A 13,275-nucleotide genomic window follows, 5' to 3' on the forward strand; every position below is an offset into this window, starting at 1 on the left:
GAAAACCATAATGCAATTCTTACATTTTTTTTAGAAACCTAAAAACTAGATTTTTGAGAAATTATAGTGATTTTTTTTAAAAAAAATTGAGGTTGAGACCAGCCGATTCTTCGATTTAGATCACCGATCCGACACGTTTTTTAGGGTGGTAATCCGGGTCATCGATCCATTTTTTTTAAAAGCCTCGATTTTTCCCATTGTAAAACTAGATTTTATCTTATCAAATACAAAAAATATACATATACAAAGGGATCACAATGACTCTTGTCCCTTTAAATTTAAAATCGTATGGTTGTAAACATCTATCATTGATTAGACTCAAAGTTAAATAAAATTCTCTAATTTCATGGCACATCCCTAGCCATCTACCCAATTTTACATCTAATAAACTAGAAGTAATTATGACCTCCTTGTAAGAAAGATAAATAGTGTCATGACATACATTAACTAATACAAACACACTAGGGATATATCAAGTGCACACAGGCCTGTAACATTTTCTTGAAAATTAGCAGAAATTCAAAACCGTTTTCAAAAAAATTCCTAAAGATAAGAAAAGGAAAAAGTTTATTTAAGGTCACAACCTTAAAATATAGAATTAAAGATTCACTTCAAAATCTATCGGAAAATGTTGTTTTAATGTTGAAAATCCCTCTAATTGATTATCTCGACATCAAGATGTATGAATATGAAGAAAAAAAAAAAAAGATTTTGAGTCCCATAAATAGTGCATATTGCAATACATTAATCAAGACCGTCCATTTTCAACCATTTTTAGAGTTTCAAATTTTATAATTAGATATGAAAATAGATTTTCAAATAATCCTAAGAATGTTTTACACAAAATTTGTAGTTGTGCCTTAATTGGAATGTTTTAGGTTGAAACCTCATAGAAACCACACTACATAGATGTCATCTCAATGTTATCTACCGACACACCATGCAACAATTTAAAGAAATAGAAGAGAAGAGCAAGTGATACTGTATCGTATAAAATTCATTTACATAAGAAAGTACAGGATTAGAACCCCTTAGTACCTCATACACAGGAGAATAATGAACAAAAATTGAACATGCATTGAACCAAAACATGGCCAAAACTTCAATGCACCATATCCAACATTCAGTTGATCAGTAAACAAAAAATGGGTGAAAATTACTGCAAAAAGTACAGAAAAAAAATATAGTCGCAATAATGTGTTCAATGGTCTATCATGTATAATTGTTCAGAGTCTGTTATGTGCATTTGCTGCAATCTCTACACTGGTCTTCTCGGTGGGCTTTGGCATGCAGTGACTCAAGAATCACTTTCGTCGCTCTGCAAAGAAAGAAAGATTTCAGCTCTTGCGGTTGAAGAATTTGGGCAAGACCTGGCTTTGACTCACACTGCAAAACATAATTAAATTGAAAAGAATAAGTGATCGCGGAGTTCGGATCAATAACACTGAATCACATGCCGAGTAAGGAGAAATGATCTTATCACATAATGAGATCAGAGAATCAGATAAACAGAACACTTCAATAGCTTATAGTGCCAGAATAACTACTAGAATAAAAAAGATAGACAAGAGAATATTGATCAGAACACATAAATTTTTGGCCTTTATGAAGAGGTCATACATAAATTTATGTGTTAAGTTAGTCAACAAAATGAGTAAAGCTTTTTACTTGTGGACAGTGTCATTCTTCAGGGATCTTTTGGGCTTCTCTATATAGTTGTTTTTTTAACCATGAAGGGCATTCTGTTATGTATATATATTGTCAGGGTGATTTCCCAAATCATCCTTTTTGGAGGAATGTATCACAGGAATCATTTTAATTTTATTGTATGCCCCGAATATTTTTAGAACAAAGTTTGCCAAAACTTCTTAATTTATCAGTGATTTACAAATCCATCAGTGAGTCGATCCTTCAACTCCAAATATGGCAGTAATGTCAAACAAATAAATGAGGCCATACCGGTGGCTTTTTTCAAATTTGTCTTTACTGCTTCTTTATGGGTTCTGGAGATCCCTTTCAACTAGAAAGTGGAAATTTCATGATAATATTTTACCCAGGAGGACCCCAAATAATTGGTATAAGGCTTGAATGACAATAATGATTTTACTCAGGATAGACCTTTCGAGCTTTCCCCCCTTTTCAATTTCTGAAGCATATTATGCAGCAAATGTGTAAAATTACATATTTTTTAAACAGCAACAATGGTGAGATAGTAAATCACAACATTTTTTAAAACCATTATATGTGCTTCGATTATGTGATGCTTATGCATGTGTCATGTGTATCCATTCACATTATCTTTTTCTTGTTTGTCATTTACTTGCTTTAACCTGTAGGCAATGCTTCACAGCTGTTAGAGAGGTGGTTTGCAAGTTTCTTGCTCTTCCTAATACCCCAAATCTAAAATTTTCAGTACTTGTATTTTCTGCATCTACAGTTTTCTCTATTCTAAAATTTAGAACATTCAATGTAACCTAATCATTTTAATCGGTACAGAATATAGCTATATTGTGACTGATTAGCATGAATGGTAAATGGGAACAACAATGGGTAGTGTGATTTTCAATTTCATGCTGATGAATGGAATAGTTACAGATAATATTCCATTGATGATATAGCAAAAGGAACTTTGAGCAGTCAACAACATGAGAATGACAACCGTTATGGCAAATTAATTCATCTCCTACTCAAAGGTAGATGGTTATTGAACTCATAGGAATATAGTAGTGGGCTTTGCTTGTCCGCCTGGTGTACATAAACTCTATAGCAGCAGAGTTGGCTGCATAGGCAATGAGTGCAGCCACAAGCTGATCATTCTTTACACCCCATGAAATTGAAGTATAAAAATAGATTATCACTGATGCCTTTCAATCAATGGTCTTCATTATATTCCCATAAAAGTGAATTCTCATGTCATCTCTAAGGGGATTCTGAAAGCAAGTAACCTATGTTCAACAATAATCTGCAAAATTGGTTATTAAAAGGCAACCAAGTAACTGACTCGGGAATTTTCTATCAAATATGACAACCGAAGTTTATGGGAGTACAATAGAGCCCAAAACTGGAACATCAAATACTACACAATTGCTATAAATATTGAGCAATTAATGGGCCAAAAATGTGTCATGAATTGTCAATTTAATTCAGCCTTCTATTGAGGTCGATCTCAGAACTTTGATTGCCAAAGGAGCATGAACTATCTTTGAAGTATTCGCTGTTTGGATTCACACTTGAGGGAAAGAAAGCCATCTATATTGATTTAGAAGGTTGAGCTGCTGATGTCTACAAGTAAACTCACACACAAAAGATCTGTCATAATTGACAGTTGAAATTCATGAGTTTAACCATTAACAGAAAGGGGATAGAAGCAAAATACCAATAAAAATTAGAGCCAAGCAAGGATGTTCAATGGATTACCTCCAATACACTGGCATCCATCTCCACAAGTTCTTGAATTTTCTTAAGCTCTTGCTGGGTGCTAAGCTTCTCAGAAATCTGTCGGATCAAACCCAATTCTTCATTCACCCTCCCAACAACAGTTTGCTTTATCGACTGTATATCATCCTCCAGATGCTGCAATCTTATTTGAAGCTGTTGGACCTCAGGCTGCACAAGTGGAAAATCCAGCTTGAGCTCTTCTGTCTTCTCATGATAGCCAGTAGATTGATTTGTAATTGGAACCTCCTCGCTCACTAAAATCTCTTTATCATCTCTGTCTCCATCAGATTCTTTTCTTTTCATAAACCCATTTTTACAATGGTCATCCGGATCAATCTCAAAGCAAGAATCAGTATCTTTGTCCTTTGAACAAGATGAGATATCCACATTGCGCATGGGCTCGAAGTCAGAACCAATCCGATCAAGTATTGCATTATATTCATTCAAATCTTTTGGCCACTCGTCTGTCTCCAGTTCTCGACCCAAAAGCCATAAATCCTTTCTCTGATTTGCATCCATCTCACTAGAGCCAAAACTATCAGTGCCATCATAATTCTCCAAGCTCCCATTGATGGTGCAGGTTGACAAGTGATCAAATATTTCAGATGGGGCTAAACTCATTGCCTGGAAAATCTTAGCAGGACTCTCTTCCTTCCAATCACTAATTCCTCTCAGTCCGATGCTCAATAGCTTGTGCCTGTATGCATGAACCTCAAGTTCTAGAGAGGCTATTTGCATTTCCTTGATGTATAGAATCCTTTCTAACTCTGCAGCCGATCCATGATCCATAACATCCATTGCTTTTCTCCTATATCGATGAGCATCCATCATCTGTGGCTTTCTTTTATGACAGAAAAGTAGACAACCTGCATATGTCAAAATAATTAGCATAAGTATCTGGAATAAAACTTTGAAAACAAAAGGACAACCCATTTGATTAGATAGATTCAGTCGTGTATGAGCATTGTACGACTTACAACAAAAACTTTAAAATTACTTGTAAAAGAAAACTATAAAATTACTTTTAAATTGAAAGGAAGCATTTCACCTCATATTGATATCTAATACCATATAGAATCTGTAAAATAAACTACTAGAAAGAGAAAATAATTCAAAACAATAAATGCACATAGGCAACCATGAAAATTTGGTATTACTAAAGCAATCTGTAAATTTTAATATCATATAAAAACACCCAATCTCGTATGTCAAGGTAATCAGAGGCTTCTGGATATCACTATAGAATAAAAATTATGCAGAACTTTTGAAAGGAAGAAAGGCCATCTCAGATCCTCATTACAATAGCATGGAGCCTGGGGGTTATCACGTTGAATTTTGCCAATTATAGTGATTACTAGAGTGATTCTGAAATAAATTTAGCATTAAATCTTAGTAAATAAAAACCCCAATTTGCTTCAAAGAATTGCTAGGACAACTGTAGAATATACTCCCAAAGAGAGGAACTATTCCACCTCATCCTGGTAATTACATTGTTAAAAAATAAACAATAATTTTCTAAGAAATGTTAACTCCAGAAAAGAGAAAACCTTCAAAACAATAAACTCTACTTGGGTAGTCATAACAACTACTAAAGCAACCCGTCAATTTTCAATCTTAAAAAGAAAAAAAAAACACCCAGTTCACCAATCCCCAATATCAAGACATAGAGCCATAGAATATAATGGTACTTGGAAATTATGTGAATTCAAAAAGGACAAAAAGCCCTCTCAGATTCTTAGTATCAGTATGGGGATTATGGCTAATATAATAAGTATTAAATTCTCAAAGTTAAATCTTTTTTCAGGTTGCCAGTGACTATCAGTAAGACAATAATTATTAAAGAAATTCTGATATTAAAACTTACAAAGGAAAACCCCATTCACGAGATTAATGTAGAGACAATCGATATAACGTGAAGTTAACCAATATATATGGAAAAGTATAAGACCATTTACTTTTAATACAAGGAGGCCACAATCACTATTGTCCATCAAATTTCAAATTGGATGGTTGTGAATGTGCTATTGACTAGACTCAAACTTCAAAAACAATTCTCGAACTTTGTGACACACCCCAAGCCATCCAATTTGACATCTAATGGCTAGTACTAATTGTGACCTCCTTGCATCAAAGATAAATGGTCTCATAGTATACAATCCCTATATATATATAGTTTCTCTGAGATTCTCAAACGAATCAGTCAAAAAGATAATAATAAAAAAGAACCTACTATTGCTGAACTCAAACACGAAATTAATGAAGTAAAATCTGAACTTAATACTTTGAAAAATAGAATAAAAATATTAGAATTAACCAATGAATTAACTGATAATCCTTCAGAAGATGAAGAAATAGAATTTGATAACCTATTAGCCACAAATATAGACAAACCTGAATCCTCAGAATTGAAACAGGAGCCTCAGCTAAATCTAATTAACAGGATATTAAACCAAAAATGGTATACATTAGTTAAAATAATAGTCCAAAATGAATATAATTTCCAGACCTTAGCTTTAATAGATATATATATATATATATATATATATATATATATATATATATATATATATATATATATATATATATATATATATATATATATATATGGGTGATGTCACACCCCATGTGAATGATAGTACACCCTCCTAATAACTAAAATACCCTTATTAAAAAAATTATTCATGTACAAAACAAGGGTATAGAAGTGTTCAAAATTGTTGAGTACAATAATAAATTACTCCATAATGTGATTATATATATATATATATATATATATAATAATGATCCTTTGAGACCCTCCCACACCATGTATCTAGGACCTCAAAGGATCACCATTAAATTTAACACAGATCTCTAGAAAAGTTAGGGTCTCATAGGATCATTACTCATATATATATATAGGAAAATGCTGAGATTAGCCTACTAGCTCATATGAAAATATGAGCCCAACGGTCCAGATTGAATCTCGGCCGATTTGACGGTCACAACCTCATTTTGTATTTTAATTTATTTTCTACAAATCCAAATAACTTGAAATTTTAGGTGTGCATTCTTCTCATCAGGGAGTACCTAATAAAAATATTTTAAAAATAATTCAAAAAAAATAAATTGACCAAAATACCTCCGAAACATTTCAGGGGTATTTTAGTCAATTTATTTTTTACAAATTATTTTATTAGATTATCCTATTTTTGAATAATACACACCTAAAATTTCAAATTATTGGATCCGTAGAAAAACAATTAAAATTCAAAAATGAAATGAGATCAAGACCGTTAGATCAACCCAGATTCAATCCAGACTGTTAGGTTCATATGAACACATATGTTCATATGAGCTACTGGGCTATGGTTAGCATTTTCCATATATATATATATATATATATATATATATATATATATATATATATATATATATATATATAGGTCTTTATCGTGATGAATAGAAGGAAGATCACCCCATTAAGGTAATCACATCTGTCACTGGTAACAAAATAAACAGTAAAAAATTTGCAAATTAAAAACTTAAAGCTGAGGAACAAACTCATTTCAGTATAATGCAAGCATGGCATATAGATAACCATTTCGCTCTAAAGCAATGATTCAGGTCCTAAAATTTGATTAGAAACAACAAACAATCACAGAGTTTATCACCATGCCATACATGTCATTTTTTCTTATATACATAACGGAGTAAATAACCGGTTGATTAAACGATACAAAATTTTTTGTCAGATTCTCACGGTACAATTCAGGGCATAAAAAACTCAATAAAGCAAAGAATTGCAGAGAGAGAGAGAGAGAGAATCAAGAACTCAAAGCGGTCGCTGCGGTAAGTGCATACTGCAGACTGCTTAACAACAAGCAATGTAGATAAGCGGTGAGAGAGAATAAGAGAGAGAGCAAGAGAGAGCTTAACGTGGATGCAGATAAGAATATAGACTTCTTACCAGCAACAAATGCAAGGAGATTTTAGCAGATGATTATGAATTCTCGGCTTGTTTCCACCGAAAATCCAACGAGGAGCATCTGGAATTAATAGAGCAATTCATGAGAGTTTCCGAGACCATATTATCTCTAGCGAGAGAGAGAGAGAGTACTGAATGGGGCTGGAGAGAATTGTAGAATGCTTACCAGCAACAAATACAATGATGTTTATAGAGAGAGAGAGAGAGAGAGAGAGAGAGAGAATTAATGGCTTGATCTCTGTGAAAAACTGCAAATGAAGAGGAAGACAGGGAACTAATGGAGCACTTTGCGAGGGCTTCAGAGCTCTAATTTTGATTTGAAACTCGACATAAAAGAATTTAAATTTGAAACTCGACCAGCTAATTTAGGGCGAAACAAATGTATGCCGTTTAGCTAATTAATTACTGGATTACCCTTTCATGTCGGTCGAAAGGGCAATTCAGTATTCTTTGAGAAGGATCGTTTGGAAAATTCTAGATGTGACTGTGGTGTTTTTGGGTAAGGAAAGTATTTGGTGAGCCAGGCGACTTACCCATTCATATACGGACTCCCTGCAAAATCCATGGACAGCACGATTTTGGATTTACCGATTATAAAAGTATACAAAGATACCGTTTACTTTTGATTTTGGATTTACCTATTGAAAAAAAAATATATAAAATATCATTTATTTTTTATACAAAAAATTCACAAGTATTCTTAATCATTGATTTTAAATTGGATGATTGTAAAGTATATTTACTAGATTCAAAATTAGAAACAAAAGTTTCAAACTTCATTAAATACCCCCTGCAATTTGATATTTAATAGTTAGAAATAATTATGACACCTTGTAACAAAGATAGTCTCCTAGTATAGAGGGCCTCCGTTATAATTTTACAGTATGTTAATCTCAAGTGCCGGAATGATCATTCATTTTGATTTTTTTTGAAAAATAAAAATTAGCTTTTTTAAAAAAATAAATTCAACCAAACGTTTTGGCTTTTTAGTAAAAAGGTGCCAACGCCCCTCGTAAAAATTGGCCTCTGATAATTAAGGAGATGCACAACAATGGATGAGTCAATGGACTCACCGTAACCACGTTCGATCAGTGAACTAAGCCCCAATCGGATGGGTAGATGGTTACATTTAAGTACTTGATAAAAGTTTTGGTCATCCAGTGATAATTTTGTGATAGATGAATAATGAGGATCAATGGAATCAGTGCTTTAAAAATCGGCGAGTCGAATCGGACTCGTTCGGTTCGACTCGGGAACCGGTACAACCTGTGCCGGTTCTGATATAAAACTGGGAACCGTCCGATTCTAGAAGAGAATCTTCAGTTCCAATCAGGTTCTGTCTGGTTCTACCCGGTTCAGCCACGCGTGCGACACATGTGAAGTTACCCTAATATTTCTACACAAACATCTTAATCTATTTTACATAGGTATTTATATACTAATGTGGAATACCTATATTTCGATGTGTGACAATTCCCAAACATCATTAAATGAAAAGGGAATTTAAATATATTCTATTAATCATCAAATTATAACCACATACGGTGAGGTGGCGTGGTGGTTAAGACCTTTGCTTTTTTATGTGACCTCTCAAGGTCAAGTCCCCCCCCCCCCCCCGTGGGTGTTATTTTTTTGTGTTGTATAGTTTTTGTCGTATATATTGTATAAATATTTTTGTAAATAATATAAAAAGCATAAAAAATGTAAAAAAGTTAATTTTTTGTATAGCAATTAAGTTTTGTTGTATATAGTGGTATAATTATTTTTTAAAATAATATGAGAGACATAAAAAAATAAAACATAAAAAGTTTATTCTATTTGAAATCTTCATCTTTCTACTAACAATCTCTTTCACTAAATTTATTATAGAAACCTAAAAAAATAAATTTTTGAAAAATTGAAGTGTTATTTTCAAAATTTGTACGCATTTTATTAATTTTTACATTGATAACCAAATCTTTTATTTTATTTATTAATTTTTACATTATAAATCATGTAATGTACTATTTTTCTTACAGTTGTCAATAATACATTTTAAATTAGATAATATTATAAAATATTTTTAATTTGTTATTATTTGTCTAATAAAATAATTATAAAATGTAAACTAATAATTATAATTTTAGTATACAATATTATAATTAGTTAGGTTTTAATAATTTTGGATTATAGTTAGTTAGGCTATAATAATTTGGATTTTTTTAGCGGATTAGGGTTTTTTGTCAAAACGAGATTTTAATGGCCATTCTTTCATTGATTAGTCTACTCTTTATAATAGTCCATGTATAATTATATATTTTATCTATGATAATGCTATGATTTTTCTTTTATGTGATGCAAATTTAATGGTTAACATAAGTTCATACAGCGAAAAAGCATCTCAATATTCACAAATTGATGAAAAAATGAAAGTTAATAATGTAGTACCTTCATTTCTTATGGGATTCCTAAAAAAAGAATATTTATAATGAATTTTAATAATTTTTTCAGATTTTTTTGAAGCTTTAATTCTACCGATTCAGCTGATTCCCGATTCGGATCGCCGATTCGCCAATCCGGATCGGTTTTTGAGATGCCTGATCCGGGTCACTGATCCGCTTTTTAAACCATTGAATGGAACAATTATCATCATCATCCGAGCTTAATATCAATTATATTTGGGGTCAGCTACACAAATCTTATTTTGCCATTCTATTCTATTAATGAACATACATTTAAACCATCATCATGATCAACAAACAACTATATTTGGCGTCAGCTACACAAAATCTTATTTTGTCATTCTATTATATTAATGAACATACATTTAAACCATCATCATCATCATCAAATCTTTTTCCCTCCTATTTGGGTAAGCTACACGTGGTCCGTCAGTTATATCAAAGGTCATACTCTTAGTGAAGTCATAAGTTCCCATATCATTTTTCATTACTTTCAACCATGTCCTTTCAAGTTTATCCCTTGCCATTTTCGAACTTTCCACTTGAACTAGCTCGTACCTCTTAACATGTATCGCACAAGGTTTGACGATACATAATGTTTGTTCTGTATATGGCCGGCCCACCTAAGTCTATTATCTTTCATCTTATCACCTATTCGTGAACAACATGCACTACTGTACTTCATTTTGGAGGTACCTAATTAAATCATCTATAACTAAGACAAAGAGGTATAAGCTCAATACTGACCCCTGATATAAGCCTATTGTCACTAAAAACTCACTCGTCTCTCTACTAGTTGTTCTTATATTAATTAGTGCTCCATCATACATATATCTCACCAAGTTAATGTGGTGTCTGAGGACTCATTTCTTTTTTAACACCTATTAAATTAAATTTCAAAATACTATCATAAATTTTCTCTAGATCAGTAAAGACCATGTGGAGGTCTTTCCATTCACCTTAAACGTCTCAATCAGTTGCCTAAGTAGGAGAATATCATCGATTCTTCATAATCATTTAGTTGCCTAAGTAGGAAAAGAGCCTCGATTGTTGACCTCTCTTGCATAAAACCGAATTGGTTTTTTGACACACTCATTTCATACATTAGTCATTGCTCAATAACTTTCTTCCATAGCTTCTTACTGTATTTCATAAGTTTGATCCTCGATAGTTCGCACAATTCTGTATGTGTTCTTTGTTCTTGTAAATATATATCATAATACTTTTCCTCCAATCATTAGGTATTTTATTTATTCTCAACACATTGTTGAACAGTTTGGTTAATCAATTATTGCCGATCTCTCCCGTGCACCTCAAAACCTCTATCATGTTACCGTATAGTCCTGAAGCCTTTTCTATATTTATCCCCTTCAAAGCTTCTTTCACTTATGATAGTTTAATTTTACAAATATATCTATGACCTCCACCCTCATTCATGACAATAGTTCTTTCTATCGTTTTGTTTCCATTGTGTTCATCATTTAATATTTTTTGAAAATAAACTCTCCACCTTTCCTTGACCTCGGTAGTTTTGCAATATTACGGTATGCTTTGATCTTTTCCATATTTTACACGAAGGTCCTACTCTCTCTTATATTTTATTTTTTTTCAATTTTGCCCCTCGGGCCAACATCGGCCTACTTATTTATTTTAATTTTTTATTTTATGGTTTGTACTCTATAGTGATGTCCAGTGGCTTGGACGTCTGATGTTTTGAATATCAAATAACACTATAGTGGGCAGTTTGATGTTAAAGAACTCAAATTTTTTGCAGTCCGGTGTTACAACTAGCATCTGATATTAGTGATAACGGACAATGCCAAAGTGAAGTTTTTACCGGTCCGATGTTTGAAACATCAAACTAACATGTAATAAGCCTTCAATCGATCGAAAATCCCTACAGACCAAAAAATAAATAAATCAAAAAAAGAAAAGAAAAGGGGTTGGGGAAATTGAAAAACAATAAAATGGAAAGAGTAGAACCTATGCATACAATATAAAAAACGTTCATCATTCTATATCTCAAAAGTATTAGTATGTAATCAAAATAATGTAAAACATGCATGACAAAGTGCCCTGAGCTAGTACGGTGAAATTCTGCTCTTATTCAACGTGCATGGCACGTCTCTTGCTGGTATAATACAATCCTCCTGATACGTTTGGAATGCTAGAGATTTTGAAGCAAAAGCGAGATCTCAGCCTTTCTGTATTTTTTTAGGTATTATATACTATATGAAACCATTTATGTTACAATTACTCTTAGCTATTAGATATCAAATTGGATGGATTAAAATGTGACATGAGGTTTGAGAAAATTGTTTTTGAACTTTTTGAATCTAGTCAATGACCCCCTTACAATTACAAAATTTGTAATCTTATGGACAAAGGTGATTTTGACTTCTTTATACTAAAAGTAAACGGTCTCCTTGTATACTTTTTTGTTTTTTGTTTTTGTTAAAGTACGATTTCATCTTCTAAAAGTCCAAATACTCCATTTTTTTGTTTTAACTAATAGCTTGTTACCATTCATTGCATAAGAGAAGTACAACAAACGGGATAAAAGAAAGAAACAAAAGAAAAAAGCAACTACATGGGGAACAGAGGAGGACCTAAGGGACTATTAACGACCAAGCCAGGGAGAAAGAGACCAAATTGGGCGAGAGCATCTGCTTCGGAGTTTCTTTCCCGGTAACAATGGTGAATACTAGCACCGATACCCTACAAGATATCTGAAATTTGATCAAAGAATGGGATAAGCCTCCGTGGGAACTATCTTGCTCTTTTAGCCTATTGTATAACATTAAAGGAGTCACCCTCAACTATTAATTGCACAACATTGTTCTGCGAATGAATCAGGCCCTGAAGCAAAGCCCTCTAGGTTCAGCTTCATTTGCGGCGCATTCAGGAAACCGGTCTTGTGAAAGAAAGTACAGCTCTTCCCAAAGTATCCCTAAGGATACCTGCAATACCAGTTGGGCTAAGATTACATGGAGAACTTCTATCAAAGTTAGGTTTAAGCAAACCAGTGGGGACCATATCGACCTCCTCAAGATGTTCTGACTGAATTAGAGTGAGGGTGTGGGGAGTGTTTAGGATAATACCCAACCTTGAAATACCCTAGCATTGCATCGTAATTGAGGCCCATTCCGTTGTCATGACGAGTAATCTGTCCCTCAATGACTCTACACTCTTGGAAATCCTCTACCAAGTCCTAATAACAGCTGAAACAGTAGTTTTGTAGATGGTTCTACCTATGTTTGGAATAGGAGGAGAGATCCACTGCTCTAGAAAGTGGTTGAAGGAGAGAGGAAGAACAAACTGGAGACCCGGAATACGAAAGCTCAATTGCAAGTAAAATAAATTACTGGACAATGGAGAAAAAGGTGATCCCTACACTTTCCTCTCTTCCTAAGATTATCGATTGTGAGA

The 13,275-nt window shown here is 33.1% G+C and overlaps 1 protein-coding gene across 5 annotated transcripts; it reads right to left on the reverse strand.

The window, feature by feature from the left end:
• Nucleotides 1-966: 966 nt before the first annotated feature.
• On the reverse strand, nt 967-11,743 carry LOC110007948 (uncharacterized). 5 transcript variants are annotated; one of them, XM_020672408.2, is made up of 4 exons: nt 7,572-7,764; nt 7,388-7,466; nt 3,418-4,304; nt 967-1,386 (listed from the first exon to the last, which is right to left on the reverse strand). In XM_020672408.2, the coding sequence occupies exons 3-4, from the start codon at nt 4,267-4,269 to the stop codon at nt 1,237-1,239; spliced, it is 1,002 nt and encodes a 333-aa protein (XP_020528067.1). In that variant the 5' UTR covers nt 4,270-4,304; nt 7,388-7,466; nt 7,572-7,764; the 3' UTR covers nt 967-1,236. The 5 variants fall into 5 exon arrangements, with proteins under 5 accessions (XP_020528067.1, XP_088711888.1, XP_020528066.1 ...); XM_088855762.1 differs by lacking the exons at nt 7,388-7,466; nt 7,572-7,764 and adding an exon at nt 11,684-11,743; XM_020672407.2 differs by having other exon boundaries at nt 7,388-7,764.
• Nucleotides 11,744-13,275: the final 1,532 nt, after the last annotated feature.

The sequence above is a fragment of the Amborella trichopoda genome, chromosome 13 (genome assembly GCF_054954075.1).
Source record: "Amborella trichopoda isolate Santa Cruz 75 chromosome 13, AtrichopodaSantaCruz75HAP2 v2.0, whole genome shotgun sequence".
Classification (NCBI taxonomy): Eukaryota; Viridiplantae; Streptophyta; class Magnoliopsida; order Amborellales; family Amborellaceae; genus Amborella; species Amborella trichopoda.